The 19,199-nt window shown below is 44.9% G+C and overlaps 1 protein-coding gene across 2 annotated transcripts in view; it reads left to right on the forward strand.

The window, feature by feature from the left end:
• The window catches only part of MTMR2 (myotubularin related protein 2), a 61,480-nt gene that overhangs the window by 7,865 nt on the left and 34,416 nt on the right, over positions 1–19,199 (forward strand). For both annotated transcript variants that reach the window (XM_035542393.1, XM_035542394.2), the window contains one exon: positions 12,181–12,286. In XM_035542393.1, the coding sequence (XP_035398286.1) occupies positions 12,181–12,286 (106 nt within the window). The remainder of the gene's footprint in view (positions 1–12,180; positions 12,287–19,199) is intronic.

Here is a 19,199-nt window from a genome sequence, read left to right on the forward strand (position 1 = left end):
AGATACTAGATACTCTTTCTTTGTTCTCTGTTACCCCTGAAACCAGTTTTGTCCAGGTCTGCATTTCTTCAACTGACCGTTGGTGAGTTGTTTATAGCCATGAGGTCTCCATGCCAAGCCCTTATCACCCTCTGCTTGTGCTCCTCTGTGCCACGTCCTGCATCCTCACTTCTCCAGGCCTCTGCTGTCATGCTGGGCTATTGTATTTCTCTATACAGCATCGTTGTGTTAGTTGTAAGTATCTCATTCCATGTAGAATAACTGCTTAGTACTGCTGTCCGTACAAAACTGTGGTTGCACCATACACAGATAACAAAAACAAATTAGATATAGACACCTGGCCAAAGAGAGAAATTGCTGTCACAACTAAACCAAGTGCAACAAAGCTGCAGGCAGGGCAAGCCTAGCAAGCCTCAGTCCTGAGCCCTTGAAAACTCACTGCAAAGCTTACAGGCTATTACAACAGGATGGGAATACTTTATTACAGGGCTAAATGCTTAAAACGTTAACCCAACTGTATTTCTGAACAAAAATTTAACTGGTGGAGTGAGTGTATGTCTTACATTTATTGATGTATCTTATACTACTTGGTGTTCCGTGAGCAAATTGGTTTTGTAGTTGTTTTCTGTTTTTTTTTTTTCCTTTCCTGGCACAAAAGACACTGATCCCTGAATTACTGAACTCCTGAGCCACAGCCTCGTTCGTACCTCCTGCCTCTCCTGAGAGTGAAGCATCCCTGCTATTTTTATCGCTCTGTTAGGAAATTCCATCGTTGATTTCAGTTGGTACCACTGCTGTGAGATGGTGGCCTTCTCAAAGGGAAAGACTGTGCAGGTAGGTGGCAGGACCAACCTCGTCAGCTGTTTCAGCTGACTGCACTGAGCCGTTCGTGTGTGTAACTGGAGGGGCTGTCCTGCTGCTGTGGAGAGCAGATGCTGGAGGTAGTGGAGAGCGACTGCAACCTGTGCTACCAGAGAGGCACTGCTGAAGGGACTGATGACTAAACCAATCTCTACTTGACTCAGAGCAGAGCTTGGTTTAACCAGCGGTTGGGATACCTCTAACGGGGACAAAACAATCAGCATCTCATTTGTAAGCAGAACACCTCTGGTAAAGGGATGGAAAATGGGGTGTCTTCTGCTTCCATTTTACCCAGGTTGGCTTTCAGAGTAGGCTTCTCTTGAAAATCCAGGCTAAATCCTTCAGTCTAGGAATCATCAACCCATTTCTACGCTGAAAATGACACCCCACACCCTTGACAAAGTTTTTCCCAAGCCTTTTTGCTCGAAGGTTAAGGATGCTACCGGAATGGTCACTGAACGCCAGGGTGAGAGGAAGAATGGGATGGGGCTGTTTGTGGATGTGCTCAGGGCTTGTGCCCTTCACTTGCAGAAACTGCTGGGGTATGGCTCCTGGTGGCCGCTGCTGCTTCTAGCACCACGGGGCTGATAAGTCTCCTTTTTTATTTCTTCTAATAACTTCTAATTAATTAATAACTTTCTTCTAGTGACTTCTAATTCTGGACTCCACCTTGTGCTTCCGCCTTTCATAAAGAACAATACAGGCATCCTGGATGAGATTTGCCTGCGGACCTCTGATACACATCTCTGCTAGTCTCTGGGTTTCTTTTTGTAGACAATGGGGAGGACTGAGTCATCTCGGTTTCTCCCCAGTGAATGTATGAGAGCCTACAGTGACGACTTCAGATGCAAACACCTCCACCCCCTCCTCATCTTGTGTCAGGGACAAAAAGTGTATTGAGTTTGGCTTGGTCTCCGCTCCAAAAAAGGAAGGAGCTATTTCTTAACACGCTATTCCTCTTTTTCACATGGTAGCTAAATCTCTTGGCAACTGAGAAGAGAGCAGAGATTTGTAGCCTGGTTTCCTAAGCCACGTTTCTGCATGTATGGGTGTACATCTGTCCACTTTGACCACCAATAGTTTTTGTAACCTTTGAACAACTTTATCCATGCTTGACAGAGGAGTAAAAGTAATAACTTGGGACAAGTTTTGCATTTACACAGATGGAGATGTGAAGGGTGTCCACGTCAGCTTTTCCGTTAAGGAAAACACTTGTTCCCTTTTCAACATAAGGGAATACCTAGATGAGAAAGATGTCATGAACGTGTGCAGGTTCTCTTGGACAAGACTTCTCTCGAGTTGGAGAAGTATGTAATCTGTCTCTCATTTTTGCTTTTCCTTCTTTTCTTGTGCCTTCTCTGATGTCCACAAAAGGCTGTGCTCAATTGAAAACAAAACCAAATACAAACTTCTCTGCCACATGGCACTCATCTAGTGGAAACCAGGGTAGGACCCAGCTCAGATTGCCATATCTCCATGTGAGGCAGGTATCTAAAACCTCCCTACCCTCAGCAGCATCAATACATTCCACAGGTAATTCAGCTGAGCAAAGATGGCTGTCCACGCTGACAGAGCAGAATTGTGTTCTCGACTCCACTGACGGGATTTCCATTGACTGAGTGGGAGCATGGAAACTGCTGGCTTGTGCCAGGAGGAGCTGAGCCTGTCCAGACCTCGTTGTTCCTACTCCTTATTGAGTTACGTAGATCTCTGCATGCACTGATTGCTTCTTGAGGCAAGCAGAAGTGTCGGGAGGAAGTGGCTGTGGCTAGCGGGTGATGGTGGGAGATAAGCTCACATTCAAATGCACGGGAACTGTTACGTACAGAAAATCTTCACCTGAGCTCATAAACTTTGTATGTCTCATGTCAACGTAAGGTGTAAGACCTTTGTTTTCAGCGTGTACCCAGCCTACAACTGGCCAGTGAGGTGAGTGTGCAGAGCCTTTTCGCAATTTTGGGCCGTAACAGGAGTCAATGGCTGCTGAGCACTTTGGAAACTGGGCTTTGTATTTAGGTAATAAATGGGATTATGCTCTTGGAAAACCTGGACCGAGGTGTGAGTGGCGAATCTGGAGACTTTGAAGAACCTCAGTCTTCAGAGTTGTTGAGCAACCTGTCTCTTCCATCAGCTTAAGGAGAGCCCAACGTTTATGAAAACCTCCTGTATTGTCTTGGTTTGAACTTCTGGAAATAAACCCACCAAATTATCAAACACTTGATAGTATTTTAGCCTTGTAACTCCTCTGGGGACCACCTTTGTGGAGGGACTGTGCTGTCAACAGAGCATTGTTGTTCCAAATCCTTTTTTGAGCTGAGTGTGGAAGAGCACACAGCTGCACGGTGTCTGTGAAAGCGTATCAAGGTGTTACACCAGCCTCAGTTTTGCTAGGTGATACATGACTCTGCAGACTGGCTGTATTTATATATTCTTTCCTCCTTCATTTGATTATTCCCAGTATGGAGCAGCTCTTGTCTTTGATGAGTAAATTGCTGGTATTTTTAATTCCTGTGGGTGTTTGGTTTATTGGGGTGAGGGGGTTGCGTGGTACGTGTTTGAAAGAAAATCAGAACATTTAACAATACGTGTTACTTTCTTACTCAGGTGTTTTTTAAACAGGGAAATAGAAAAGAATCTAAGGAAAAGCTGAAAGAGCACATGAACTGGGGGAAGTACACGTACATTTGGATACACCATACGTAACTGGGTCTTAGCATGTAACTAGAAACAAGAATTACCAGAATACGACTAGTAAAAGAGAAGTTGTTATACCTGTCTATTTATCCAGATTTCCTTCCTGTCCTAAGATAAGTACCTCCTAGGTTAGGTAGTGTTTTGATTTCTTTTCTTGATCAAATTAATAGGTTAATTTAAAACAGAGAACAAAAAACCCCAAGGTTTTTAAAACAAGCAAACAATTTATTTTTGTTTATAATGTTTTGTTATATGAGAAAATATGCTGCTCTCTGTTTTTCTGTTTCTCCTTGCTCTCAAACTGTAGAGTTATTGCAACTCAGCGTGGCACTGTCAAATTTGCATCAAAAACCTAATCATTTTTTTTCTTGCATGTTTTACTCTGGCTTCATGTACTTTAAAGGAACGAGGTGGAAGCTTGTATAGTAAATACTGTAAACAGCAAACGTGGTTTTGAATAACATTTATGATTTCCATAATGACTTTTGTCTGTATTCAAAGTACCCAAGGAGGAAGTTGGCTGTTGCCAGCCCTCTGTCTCCTGGCGGGGGTAGCCAAGGTGGTAAATCTGAGGTTGTTCTGCTGGAGGAGGTGACAACCCCACCCAGGTCTCCTCCTTCTCTGCATGAAATGTCTTGAGCCCTGGAAATGGCCTCTTGCCCAGGTAGAGCTAAGAGACACGGATGGTTTCATAACACCAGCAAATGCTTGGATTTGGATTCCCAAGGGTCTGCCCTGGAGATTGCAAACCCCAAAGTTTTTAAGCACAGGTGCAGAAACACCTGCAGAAAGTGTGTCAAACCTCTCTGACATGAGCGGTAGGACAGAGCCAGAGCAGCTGGCCTGGCTTGCCACTCATCTTGCCTGGAGGTGGGTCGCTGGCCCAGCTGTTAATGCTGCAAGTGAAGTCGCTCACAGCAATGGTGGCTGCTGCAAAGCAAACGTTATTTCCATTAGGAACTGGATTCAGACCAAAGCGTTGGATTATCAGCCTGCTTTCAATAGATAATAACTAATTTTGGACTCCGAGAAGCTGGTGAAACAGGTAAAACGTCAGTTCCAATCTAAGAACTCCTTGAAAAAACACATTTTTTTGGCTTTCTGTTTCCTTCCTCGTAGCTCTGTATGATCCCATACCAGCCTGGAGCTTGTCAGAAACCTAACGCCCCTTTTGTTCCTCGTGTGAATACAGATCGTTTCGTAATTATCTTCCACGTGCTGATCAGGACATATTGGTTCAGGCCTCTCATCGCTGCTGTTCTTCCTCTTTTTTTACCTTCTGGGTCGTTTGACTCATGAAAGCATGATGCTTGGGGCTGCTTGCCGTTATTAATTACGTGCCCCATATTGGTTTGTCTTTGGGTGTTGGCTTTCTATTCTTGGAATCCTGCAAATACTTTAGACAATCGGCCTATTGTTTAGCAAGTGCTCTACGCGCACTGTAGGCCTTTTGTGAATTTCTGGTAAGAAAAAAAAATAGAAGAATGACTAATGGAGCATGAACAGTGCTTGTGACACTGTAGTCCATTGTGTAACTGTTGAGAGCAGCATTTGCATTCCTAGAAAAGCGTGTTCACGGTCAAAATATAGGACGTTCCCTCTGTGGCTCATGGGAAAACGTGTACTCTATATTCAGCTCGGGATGCTGCTTAAAAGGACCAACTTTTCACAAAATGACATTTTCTTCCCCTGGAACGTGAAGTCAGCCTGAGACCCGGGTTTGCTTGGCAACAGAAGCGAATCCTTTCCATTCAGGCAAGTGGCACGGGGGCTATTTTAGACCCACCACGCGCATGCGCGACCGTTTGTTTGCTGAAACGGCTCCTTTTTGTGTTGCGAGCTCTGCCGTCGGCAGCCCTGGTGAATGGCGAGGGCACGTTATTTTATTATATAAACTGGATGCCGGATAGAGCCTGGCACTCGGTTCTCTTCTTCCCTTCAAGAGCGTGTTTGCGTGTGGCTTTCTGCCGCCTCTGAGCCTGTGGCAGGTCGAGCAGGGCTTGGAGAGGGATATTGAAATGTTTATAAAAACTGTGAGTTCCTAAATGTAGCGGTGGTGTGTCCTGCATGGGGGGGGAAACGAGGGGCCTGTGTGTCCAGGGAGCGTGAGGGTGCATCTTATACATGCTGTAGGTGGTTTCTGTTGGTACCTAAGTGCCATTTTATATTCCTCTGTGAAGATTTAAGATCGGGTCCCCGCTCGCTGGCCATGCTGCTCCTTCGTAAGCTCCTCAGGAGAGGGGCTGCCGGTTGTTGTGGGCGCGTACGGTGCCGGGCACAGCAGGATTCCCATCCCGGGACAGACGGCGGTGTGAGGGCTCTAAAACTTAATTTGTACAGCTGCAGAGCTCGGTACGGCCCCGTGGCGGAGCAGATGCCCGCGCACAACACCCGGCTCCTGCTGCAAGGCCTCGCTTCAGACAGACACCGGCCGTGCTGTAAGTGCCCTCCTGGAGGAGGGTACATGTGGAGGGGGCTTCCCATACAAACATAGGTACCTGTAAGGACTGCGGGGACCTCCTCGCCTTCCTCAGCCCCACAGGGAGCTGCTGGAAGCAGGAGAGCCTGATCCCTCAGCAGCTGGGTTTCCCAGGCAGTTCCAGCTAGGACAAAGTGATATTCACGGGGAACAAGCGCTGGTTTGTCTCCTGCTGCTCTGATAGGACCCAAAAGGTTTTTTGGTATTTCTCTTCCCTTCTGTGAAGGAAACGGGAGCCTTAAAAGTATTGAAGAGGGAGAGTTGTCGGCTTGAATGTGGGAAGGGAGCAGGGAGTGCTGAGTACCTCTGCGTAATTATGCTCTTAAGAAAAGTGCCCAAGTGCTGCAGGTGCTCCTATTCCTGGCCCTGCTGTCAATTTGAACCTGCTGGATCCTGTTCCCTTGGCATCTGAAGCTTCCAAATGAAATTGTATTTGCCACCAGTCAACATTAATTTGCTGTTTCCACCTTGATTAATTTTTAGGAATGTGCATAATGAGAAACTTTCAGAAAAACAGGAAGAAAGGAAATGGAAGTTTGCACTCTGCAGTGCTTTTCTCATTTATGACCTTTGCAACTCAGACTGTATCGCAGTGGTGCGTTTTGTCACCTGTTCTCCATGTCGTTCCTGTGACTATTGAAACAAAACACACAGGTTGATAGAGAAGAAATGGTGTGAGCAGCCGATGCCAATTAGCATCTGAGTAATTGGCACACCTTTGCAGGCAAAGAAGCAGCTGCTTGTAGTGGCAAGGAAGGAATATTCTTAAAGAAAGCATTGGAGAGATGACTTGATCATCTGTGGCTGCATTTGGGTTGCGTTATTTATCGGAGGGAGCCAGGTTAGTATTTTCAGGTGTTGGTTGAAAAAAAAACAAAACAAAAAAAAAAAACATAAAACTGTCCTAAAGCACTATGCATATGCTGTAAATAAAAATAGCTTATTTTCCAGAGAGATATTTCCCTCGTGTCTCAGCAGGTTTTCTGAGAGTTCAGGGTGTTAAACTCACATATATTTTCAAAGTCTGAAAAAATGAACAGCGAGTAGTTTTTCAGAGAGTTGGTACCCAGTCCCTTTCTGCACAGGACTGTGACTTATCTTTAGGAAAGTGTATACTTTTTATATATATATAATGTTTTTGCCAAACAGAGAGAGGCAAGCCTCCGAAGATGCATTCTTGGAAACGGTGATTCTCAGCAGTTTGCAAGGAGGGGTGGTTCACCTGGATCATCTCTCACAGTTATGCCGTGACTTTTGTCTAATTTTCAGCCAGAAGTTGCTGTGAAGTTTTATGTCGTAGGTGAAATCGGTTGTCATGACTTTCTTCTCATATCACACGACCGAAGAGAAGAGGCTGTGGAGCGTGCTTTGTCCTTCGGCCTGGCTTTCACCAAAAGCTCTTCCCAGAGATCTCCTGGGACCTGAATTCACGGGGTTGCTCCTGGACCCTCATGCGGTCAAATTGCCACCTTCAGAAGTTGTGTTTGTGCTTTCTTCTTCCGTGGAAAACTGTTGCTTATATACTCTAGGAAAGCAGTAATCTCATACTCAGACTCGTTAAATAACAGTGAGCAAAGCAAATAGCATTGAGTTTATGTTCCGTGTCCTTTGCCTTTTTATACACCACGTTATTTGAATTGAAACAAGGGTCGGAGGGTGGAGGTTGCCTCGGATGGCTCTGGCAGATGTTGTTTGATGGCAGTTTTTGAAGCGACCTAAGACTTTACCACTGCTTTCCCCTGCACCTTCACAGCGTAACAGGACAAGTTTGCGTGCCTCGGACACTTGTTTGCAGTTTCTATACATCGTTGCTGACAGTTTAAGCTAAGCGTGCTGGCATTCCTTCAGTTCTGCTGCAGTCAGTAATACCTTTCAACTGCCTGAACAAGAATCACCAGAGGGCATCTGTCTGGGTTTGAGTTGCGTTTGAAAACCACCTGGCGTGTTGTGGGATAGTCCTTAATAATAACAATGAGCACTTTATCAAGAGTTGAGTCGTTATGCTTGGTTTCCATTGTACTTCTCGCATTAATTGTGTACGTGTATTCCGTGTAGCCCAGGGGTTAATGCTGCATGCAGGTACTGTGTGAGACCGTTGTGCTGGCAGATCTCATTTGGGCTCATTTATCATTCAAAATCTGGCCATAAAAATGCATTTAAATAATAATAATTACCAAGATGAAAGACATATATCAGTGTTAATGGCATCCTAAACCTGCTTTCAGCTTCTGCTTGGGGAGAGAGGAAGGAGGAAAGGGAACAGCAGTGACAGGAGCAAGGTACTTTCCCTGAACTGTTGCAGAGGTCTCTTCTGGCACCTAACAGAGACATCAGGATGGGTGCTGTGGAGCTGCCTGGGCCTGCAGCGTGGTCCTTGGTCTTCATGGGTCTGTTCTGGAGCATCTGCACTCTGTTTCTTTCCTTTAGGAAGAGCTGAAAGTACTTGGTGAGCCCGAATAAACAGCTGTTTCCTAGAACCTTAATGAGGTTCTGAGACAAGGGCTATTTACACGCTCCCCGAGCTGTATTGAACCAGACTTGCAGCCAGCAGTGGCTGGCACAGCTCCAGGGGTCCTTTAACCCTTGCTGAAGGGTGGCCACACGTACCTGTGCTCTAAAATGTTTGTAACCAAACCCAGCAGTTACATCTGACCGTCGTGCTCCTGCTGTCACGCAGGTTTGCCCCGTATTGCCTTATTTGTGAAAGTCAGGTGTTTGGGGTATTTCTCTGTGAGAGTACAGCATCCTTAATGGGGTCCTCAGCATTTTAGGCTAACATCAGAATTACCCCATCATGCTGCCAAAACCTCTGTAGGAGTCAGCTTTAACTTTGTGGAGAAATTGCAGCAGAAGCAGGATTTGCCCAGGTCTCCTCGCCTTGGGTTTGTGCGGCAGCCCCAGGACCCGTCCCGAAGACGTGTTAAGCTGCATGGCTGGAGGATCTTTCTTCTTGCATTGGCAGCAGGGAAGAACTCCGGATTGACTAAACCACTGAAGCTAATCAACTTCTCGTGTGCCGTCAGGTTAATTAGTTCTCCAAGCAGCGGATCTGGAGCCGTGCAGCTGCCTGAACGTGGCAGGAGGTAGGGAGCCGCGAGGCAGCAGCGGTTCGGTTCTCTGCTCCATCCTGTGAGTAGCTGAAGAGGACAGACGCGAGCAGCCCCTGCACGACGTACACGGAGCTGTGCAAGTGGGATTGTTTGTGTGCACGCAGGCACTGCTTTCCAAAAGCTGTCCCTGATGCCACGGGAGGCTTCTGCAGGAGCACAGGGATGCTGGTGGGTGCTGGTGCTGGGAGCCTCTGAAAAATTCCTTCTAAAATGCAAATGCTTTCCTTCATTAAAACCCACTTGAAGCCAGGCGTGATCAACAAACACAAAACACTTTCACAGCTCAGAAACGCTGTGGATTGTGGTTCCCTTTCTTTTTTTTTTTTTTTTTCCTGCACAAAGCAGTTTGCCCCTCAGCCTGCCAAAGCAAAATTAACCAGGAATTTCATAAAAATCTTTGGTTTATTATGATTAGATAATCACTGCTTGCGTAGTAGGTAAAGGCTGGGATTGTACGGGGGCAGACAAGTTGTGTAAGCAGAAAAACTGGCGATTTTTTTAATCCTTTTGTTAGTGCTTTCCCCTGGGAGCAGTTAGGAGCAGGCTAGACAGAACGTGGGAATCGCTTGGGTGTAGCTCGTCCTAGCTTGGGGACAGAGGAAGAGGCTGATACTCCCGGTGAAAGGTCATTCCAGCTTCATTTTCTGTGACTAAAGGACATGAAATCCTTGATGTAAATGTTTGTATTAATACGTTACTGCTCAGTGGTCACTCGGTGAGGGTGCAAACGAAGGCCAGGCACGTGGGTTAGCCGCTGGTGCATCCCTTACTTAGTTATTTCCACCTGTGCTGAATGTCTCGAAAACGCTGAGTGTTGTCGCTCACCCTAAACACGCATTTCAATGCACACAAGCCTGGGCTGGTGGAGGCTCCTGCTGAAGCTCTGGCTCCCCCGGCTGGAGCTGCCGGAGGAGAAGGCGCAGTGGGGACCGAGGGAGAGGTGTCAGAGCCCACGGCCCCTCCAGCATCTGCTGACTCCTCGGTGAGAGCTCTACGTGCCTTCTCCGTATGGGCTGCTGTACAGTAAGTTAGTGCTGCTTTGAGGAATGATTAAATTGTGATTTTTTTTTTTTCTTTATCTGCCTTAAAAAATCAAATGAATTAAACAATTGCAAACATCAGGGCGAGCGCTTGGAAGATGAGGTCTGAATGTGAGGAAACCGGGCTGAAACGAGTTTCAAGGGCGCGCATCCAAGGGGTCTGAGCTGGTTCAAGTAAAGCAACATAACGATGTGGTTCAGGGCTAAGCCTAATTTAGCATGCCTGCGGGCTGCTGCGAGCAGAAGTGCTCTCAGCCTTCCTCATCGTCTCCAGACACGGATTCCCTCCTCCTCCTGTGCTGCTGCCTCTGATTTATACGGCCATGTAATGAGTCCAGCCAGCTTTGTTATGCAGCACGAGACTTTCTTCAAGTTTAGCAAGCGTTTGCTGCCCCGAGAGATGAGCAACTGGAACCGCGTGTCCCCGCGATGCCCAGGTCGAGGAGAGGAGGGACGAGGTCAGTTTCGGTTGTCCCATGAAACCATGCGCTAATTCTGCGGACACAGGAGGCCCTTGGGTCTGTGAGAACAGCAGGCTTTGCTGATTTGGTTCCCGTTACGTTGGTGTGCGATTATTTTCTGTCTGGGCCAGATACGGCGGCGTTGTATGCTCGGGTGATGCTGTCCGTGGCTGGTAAACTCAAGAGTTAAGCGCGTTGGAAAGCTGAGCGATTAGCTGTTGAGCTGTGCACAATAAATGCATTCAGTGGAATCATGCTATTCAATTGGCACAACAGTATCGTTTATTTTATTATTTTTTTTTTTTTTTTACTGTTCCCAAAACTTCCATTTCTAAGTTTCTGTTTCAAGGATTAAAAAGTTGCCAGTACTCTTTAATCCTTGGAGGGAAAGGAGTGACTCCCAGCAAGAGCCCAATTTTAGCATAGTACCTCCTGTTTCTAACGCTGCCCGTGTAATACTTTGCCAAACTTTGAAGAATAGAAATAAAACCAGAACATTTTGGCCTTTCGGTGGCTGTTTACCAGCAGTTAAGCAGCAAAACAGTTTTCAGACAATTAACAGATCTCCAGGCCCTTTGGAAGCTCAGATAAAGCTGTTTGACTGTCGTCAAATGTCTAATTAATACGACTACTAATGGTAATACTCCTGAGAATATCCTGCCTTTGCCAGGGCTCGGTTTGCAGCGCGGTAGCTGCTCCTTAAGGGTGCCTGTACACCCAGGTAAAACCTTTCTGGGGTCACTAAGGGCGTGGGAATGAATTGCTCCAGGTATCATTTGCTGCCTTGCTGTGGCTTTGGGGGGGACGTTGTTCCACAGAGGGTCTGTTTTTACAGTCAAGAGGGGTTTTAAAAGCATTATTATCAAATGCTAATTTCAAGCAATTACGGTTCTACAAGAGCTTGCAGCATAAAAATGCCATAAAATAAGCTTATTTTAATTGCTTACAGCTGTCCTAGAAGAAAACAGTATAGAAAAAGGTGATGGCTGTTTTGCTTTGTTTTTTAGCAAGTCGCGCTTTGTGTCGCGGCAGAGGTGTGCTGGTATGCTGCAAGAGTCTTCCTAATTCTCCCGGGGGTTGTACTTACACCTGAAAGAGGAAAGCTACGTGTGATGGAAAGAGTTTTAATTCTGAATTTATTCCACGGCTGTAAAGCTGCGGTTGGAGTTGTGCTGGCGATGCGTTCAGGATCCTGTCTGTTTTCATCCAGTTGCAGCGCACTAATTCCTCCCATCTGAAGGCCTGAAATCGAGGCCCTTAGTTTCGGTGATTTAGGATTTGATTCAAGTTTGCGATCGTGATAGTGTTGGCTCGCTCTGAGCTGGGATTTTGTAACGAATCGTGTGCGCTTCGGTAATCCGTAGCCACGGAAGGTAAAACAGGGTCTCAGAAATGACTGCTGGGGACTAAATAACAGAATGGGAAAGGTGGAAACTGGGGGAAATTGCCTGATTCCACTGCAGGTGAGTGGTCGTATCTGTAGGCTTTTGAGTAGTCGTGAGCACGTTTTGATTCTGTGGTGTTTGTCTTTACAGTGCTTCCACTTCTCACTCGGACCATTCTGTCCATACCAAGTCTGCTTCTGCTGTGTCATCGGACTCAGTCTCTACCTCAGCAGACAACTTTTCCCCAGATTTAAGGGTACGTATGCTTTGTCTCAACAAAGAAAAAGAAAATATGTGTGTCTGTGTGTGTATATATAAAAATATGTATATAATGGCCTCCTTCACTGGCTGTTTCTTGCTCCTCTGAGTTTGGATACGGTAGAATGATTTCAGCTTTCAGGTTAATGCCAAATTTTATGTAGCCAAGGCATGAAAGGTCCCAAAGTCAAACAAGTGAAATAGAAATTGAACTTTAATCTCTGCCATATTACTTTCCCTCTTTATAAAGTTGTTTAATCTTCAAAAAGCTGTCTCTGCAACCCACATTTGGAGATGAATTTTCAAAGGAATTCCATTTTCTTTTAAGTGCTTTAAGTAAGTGAAGATCCTCAACCAGCCAGTTACATATCGTTTTCTTTCCTTTTTTTGTGTGTGTGTATATCTATGAGATGTTCTTTTTGAAAACTCCTGCTTGTTTGTAAACACTGAGTCCTTGGAAGTATCTTCTTTCAGAGAAAGATTGTTATCTTCAAGCTGATAGTCTTCTCTTACAATAAATTGCTCTTGCATAAAAAATTCCAAACAAGGCTCTTCTAGGTCTGTTATTGATTTGTTAATGTCACATCCAAAGCTTTAGTTTAGTGTCAGAAAAGTTTTGAAAACTACATATGCGTTCCTCTTACGAAACCGAGGGGTTTGCTGATATTCATTAGCTTTGCAAAAAGGTCCCCTGAGTACAGAACTGGTGGTATCAGTGCGTTCTAGTAATGACTTCTAGCATTTCTCAACTGTGGCTGAGCAGCTCTGTAAAATTTAAACACAGTTGCACAAAAACTCTAAAGGCAAAACTAATTTCTTCCTCTGACAACCATGATAATTTTTTGTTTTGTGAGTTGTCTCAGTAGTTCATAATTAGCAGAAAGTCCTCCTGTTCATAAGTGACAAGAAAGCAAATGTTGTTGTTTTTTTTTTTTAGAGGACTCTTATTAGCCAGTATTAAGCTATGATTTGAAAATGAATCAGTAGTTTTTTAAACATTATTTTGCACCTTTTACCTACAGATACCTAAAATAGTTTTCAGAATGTGTCTGGATAAAATTATATGTAATAGGTCTGAAGTTTTTCCCCTTGTGAAGTGTTCAGTTTCTCCAGCATACAGAAAACACAGAGTTTAGGCTAAGTAATTCATTGATATAAATATAAATTAAATTGCAAGCACTGCTACAGCTGTAACTGCGTATATAATGTCATAAATTTTTACACTGACTTTTTTTTACACTTAATTTTGCACAAGCGGGTGCACAACTTGACTGCTCTTTTGCAATTTTTGTTGCATGTGGGGATTACCTTTACTGATAGAGAACCAAGCAATGTTCCTCATCTAGATTCAAGGCTTTCTTTGCTTCCTAGTGGTTGCGGTGGCTCAACACGTTTTCCTTGTAACTCCGGATGAGTCTTGTGTCTCCTTCCCTCCTTTTGTCACCTTGTCTGCATGACATTCGAGCCCTTTGGAGCAGGGTCTCCTCACGCCATGTATTTGCCTGGTTCCCCCTCCAGCAGGGCCCCCATAATCACTAGCAATCAAAAATGATGTTTGCAGAGGAATGTTCACTTAGCTACTTAGCTGCATGATACATTTTTCAGGCTGAAGATGCGTATGTATTGTTTGCTGGAGGTCATTAAAAACCACTACTTCCTTGCTGTGCCACAGTTCCTGTAATTTGCAGAATGATTTCTTCACAGCCTGCCTTTTTATTTTTTTAATTTTAATTATTAAGCAACCTAAATTTCTGCCATGGTTGGAATAAATGCCGCTCCCCTTTCATTTTACAATAGAATTTAAGGAGAGATGGTGAAAGCAGAGGATTATTTATCTACAACAAAGGCGCTTCAAGCCAAGTATGAGCACATGCCTCCGCTGGCAAAATGCTTCCTGCTGTTAACGTGCATCAGCTCTGTTGGGCCCGAATTTAGCGTCTCCTGCTGTGCTCCACCTCAAGCCTTCTCCCACAGAGGTGGTGCGGGTGGCTGCGATGCTGTCGTGTGTAAGCACAAAGCTGGTTCTTGTGTTTGTGCTTGAGTGAGAGCTCGTCGATGCTGGCTGCAGAAAACTGATTCCTGTGCTCCTACATGTAGTGGGGTATGGTGAGGAAAGCACAGATTCTGTTGGGACAGGTTGCCTTTCTCTCTATTCCAGAAATTCCAGCAATAACCAGGTCTATATTCATGACTGAGAGTGGCTGGTGCTGGCAAACAAGCCTGGGAGGATGCGATGGAGATCTGTCCCCTTCCCGTGGACAGCTGCTTCTGTTGGTATCGCCAGTGTGGCTGCAGTCCCACAGCCTCTCCTCAAACCAATTACAGCCAATGCTAGTGCATGTGTGTGTTCTGGGCTTGTTCTTGCAGCCCAGTGCTAGCTCCTCGGTGAGAAGGCTCGGGAATGGAAGGTTTGTTCTGTCTGCTGATCAGCTGAAACTGATTCCTTTCTGCTCTCAAAACAAGTAGGACAGATGTACTCGCTCTGGGCTCATCATTCTTTGTCCAATTTTCTCTCAGTTAACATCTCTGTCATGTGACACTTTGTTTTTTTAAGCCTGTTCACTGAGATCTTCAAGGTCCTGATTGTTCTTTCTATTTTCTTTGACCTTTCTGAGATGTGGCTTTGCCTTTGAGATTGCAGATAAGTTCACAGCATTAACTGGAACAGCAGCACGAGTGTGCTCTGCACACTGGGCTGTTCCTTGCACACCTGATTGACACAAGGCAGTGAGAACTCCCAAGTCTTAATACCTACTGAGGTTTGAGCTAAAGCACCTTCTTTCTTCTAAGAACAAGAAGTTTGTTCCACATTGCTCCAGGAAAAATGTAAGAGAATAAGCACTGAAGTGGGAACTAACGCATTTCTGGTACCTCTGTGATACGGGAGGCAAGTGCCTGGGCTCCACGACGTTCTCGCAGGAAGGGGTTGCATCAGTGAGCTTTAAGAGGCTGAAAATAAGCATTTCAAGATTTGGAAGTGGATCTGCCAATTGTGGGGTTATGCTCCTGATGCGTATTTAAATTTTCCCCGCTAGAATGAATTGCTGCATAGATCCATCATCACTTCTACCTCTGCTTGATCTCTGCCTCTGTGTGTGCATCGACTCAGATTTAGGAACTAAGTTTCTGTGGTGATGGAAAAACACTTTGTGATAGCTACAATTAGCACTCTTCTTTTTTTTTCTGTGGGGAATTTTTAGCAGGGTAGTAGGCGTCCGTCACGGGGAGGGAACGAGGGGAAGGACCCACATCATTTCTTGCGGTCTGTGCCTGCGGATTTCTTTTGGAGTGCAATTAACACTCAGTGTGTGCGCGTGCATGTGTGTAATGAGGTAAATGAGACAACCACTGGGGATTCCTACTGAATGCGTGTGCAGTATTTTTCCTAAGTCTTTCTCCAAAGTAGTTCCATAATAGCTTTCATGATTTTTTAAATGTGTATTTAGCATCTCAGTATCTGGAGCTAAGATTAAATTTATACTACACTACAATTTATAGAATTTTCACTTCATAAACTAACTCTAAATAACTTTTGGCTGCTTTAGTTGGCTGTATTTTTAAATAAAATAAATTAAAATACCACCCCTCGCCCCCTTCGAAAGCGTAAAGCACTATTGGGTTCTAGTCCCCTACTGCCCCATCCCTGTCTGATCTCAAATCTGAAGCCGTTGAGGATTGATTTAGGGAATGCGCTTTTTGAGGGAATTTTTAGCAAATACCCTGCCATGTGTTTTAACATACGTTATTGATCAAGCAAGGCCAGAATCGAGTAATTAAAAGTGAAAACGAACTGGAAATTCATAGATAATTTGTAACTTGGGATGGGAGTTTAAAAACCCTTTGGAGCCAGCGTTGCCAAAGTAGCATCAGTATCTCTTACAGATTTGGGAACTTGGTGATTATTAAAGTATAATGAGATTCTTGCTCCAAAGTCCTAAAGGTGGTATCTTCTCTTATGCATGTGGGCAGATGAGGCTGTGCAGTTTATAGCACTTCTCTTAAGCTTTGTTGCTAATGCTCTAGCTTAGTCAGTCGGGGCTTTCATTTTGAGTTGGCTGTTGATTTACAGGATAATGCCTGAAGTTTACTATGCTGAAAGCTTTGGAATAGCTCTCAGAGAAGGGTTGGATCCCTTCCATCAGCAGTTGGGAAGCAATGCATGCGGCCGGCAGAGTTTGCTGCCACTGTCCTTAAGAACGATACTTTTGCCTGAAAGTTAAAGGTTGATTGTATTTAGTTTGGGATTGTATGCAGCAACAGGCTGAACCAGAGCCTGGAAATTCATAATGTTGGCTTTATGTTGCTTCTTGATGCTAGTCTGTGGACAGAGGAAAATCTGTTAGCAAGCCTTCAGCATGGCAGACCCATATGTCACCTGCTTGGTTGTGCAGCCTTCAGAAGAAGTGGTCCTAATCTTTGTTTTTGCCATTGTTGTTTGTGACCACTTTGTTTGTGGCCTCCCCTTTGAGGACAACACTAAGATCCACAATTCCTGTTATTCCTCTGAAGTCCAGCAAAATATTGTACAAGCACATGTCCCATTCTCCATGATGGTTTGCTCCATCCACAGTAACATTTTTTTCCTTTAATATAAGAGGAATCAGTGGATTTGCAATGGACTTATATAAAAGATACAAGAACACTTTCACGGCGTTCCTAGGACTCAAAGGTTAGGAAAGGGAGGAAACACACAGTTGCTTGCATAACCTTCATTTGTTATTCATTGCGTGTATTGTCGAAGACTTTAGACAAGCCCATGTGGTTTGTTTTGTAAGATACATAACTCATGCATGACAGAAGGTATATGAAGTAGTTTTTTCCTTCCAAGACAGTAAATGGATGCCATCCCCGTCTTCGGTAGGTTTCCAGAATGAAATTCTTTCGAGCAAGTCTGTATTCAAGCTAGCCAACCACAAGTTCTCTGTAGTCAATGGAAAGAAAGACGTCATTTACAACGTGATTTATCGTGGCTTTAAGGAAATGCCACGCTAGGTGAGAACACGATGTAGCTGAGCTATGGAAGCCCTTGCTGCAGGACGTTGTGAACGCTGTTGGAGGGGCAGCAACTGGTTGTTCAGAGTGGAGCTCACCTTCAGCTGTGCTCCAGAAAAAGTGTACTTTTGTGTCATTGGAAAACTCTCTGTTTCTCCTCCAGTTACGAAGAGAGTTCGGAATAACTCGTCCAGATGTAGACCTCTAAAATTCAAGTAAATCCCATCCCCCAGGCCGTGTTGGGTAGGATTAACTGAAACGCCAGTCACTGACTTTGCCACCTTCGTGTTACTTTATTCTAGCTGTGGTGCAAAGTGACTTAGACTAGCTTTATGTAGAACATGTATGTTGTTAGTAGGAAAACATATTGAAGAAAGATGTGATTTTTTTTCCCCCCTATCCTTTGCTGTAAATCACTAAAACTAGCCTCAGTGAGCTTTTCCATTGCTATCTCCCTGCCAACGCAGGAAGTGTGTCAGGCTTTGGTTATGCGTAACACATGTTTGACGAGAGCTGGGTTGTAGAGAGAGGCATAACTTTTTAAGCTTTAGGCATTCATTTAAGCTATGTTTTTTACTCTTGCTTTTAAGGCGCTCCTTGGTTAGTGAACGATGCTAGCTTAGAAGCACTAAATCATGGGGAAGACATCTGCCTGAGCACCTTCAGGGCAGTTCAGGGCACTGTCCTGCCAGTCGGTCCCACCCCTCGCTTGGCAGAGCTCTCCTACTTCAGCCTGGCCCATGACTCTTCGCGTGGGGCTGCCCACAAGAAGACTGGTTCACAGCAAATGCAGAGATGCCTCTCGTGATGGGAGCCCTCCTTCCCAGCTCACCGGACTGCGACTACTATTAAATTAGAGCCCATGTTGCATAAGCCACCAGATGGGGAAGATGCTTGACCTGTGGTCACAGAAGGCATGGCTAGATGCGAACCGGTGATGCTGCGGTGGATGCAAATAAACAATCCATCTTTCTACTGTCATCTGTGAAGACCTGACCATATGTGTTGCTCTGTGTCACCGCTTTGGGCTCTGTGATAGCCTCACACAGAAGGGACACCTCACGTTTCTGCAGGTGTACTGAAGTAGAAGCTTCCAGGGCAGAAAATCCAAAGTGGCTGAACTCGGTGCCAAATCCAAGAAGGGCCGAAACTTCACACTATCATAGGGATCAAGTAGGGGGACTTAAGGTGTCTGAGAAGGAGGAAAATCTTAGGGGGAACAATTCTGACTGTGTTGAAATTCTGATTTTTGGCTATACTAGTGGCATATGTGTGTCTGTGGGAAATGGGCTTCCTTTCTCCTCTGGAGCTGACGACGAACAAAGGCACAAAAGGCTGGTTCTGGAGGATGAATGATGCTCTTGTCCATAAGCATGGTCATTCCAGGACAGCCCAGCGAGTGACTGGAATTCAGCCCCCGCCGTTAACTTGTTTTTCTAAGGCTCCAGTTTCCAGGACTGTAAATGCTGTATATTTCATGAGAATTACAAGCTTTTTAATCTGTTTTAAGAGATGGAAAATCTTGGTCCCCTCCCTCCAGGCTCTAGCCTCTAAGTCCCTCTCTGTACCTCCCCTGTCAAGGAAACAGAAACACTGAGTAGCCAAACTCTGCGTTGCAAAATATTGATTTCATGCAAATTAGATGGGGGAAAAAACCAGATGCAGTCGGTTTTCTGTCTCCTTTACACGGAAATAATACCCCCTAAGTGCTTCTCTAGTTAGAAGAGAGCAAAGACAGCAATCGTTGCTAATTTTTATTATATAGAGGTACCTGAATGTTTGAATGTGAAGTAATGGGAAGTGAAGGAAATCTCTGGAAGTGTTTATGATTGCCATCTACTAGGAATGGAAAATTGAGGAGAAAAAGCAAATGGCCTTCAGATGTTCCTTTATAATATTTTCAGCTCCTCCTGATCAAC

Source organism: Cygnus atratus, chromosome 1 (assembly GCF_013377495.2).
Source record: "Cygnus atratus isolate AKBS03 ecotype Queensland, Australia chromosome 1, CAtr_DNAZoo_HiC_assembly, whole genome shotgun sequence".
NCBI classification, from domain to species: Eukaryota; Metazoa; Chordata; class Aves; order Anseriformes; family Anatidae; genus Cygnus; species Cygnus atratus.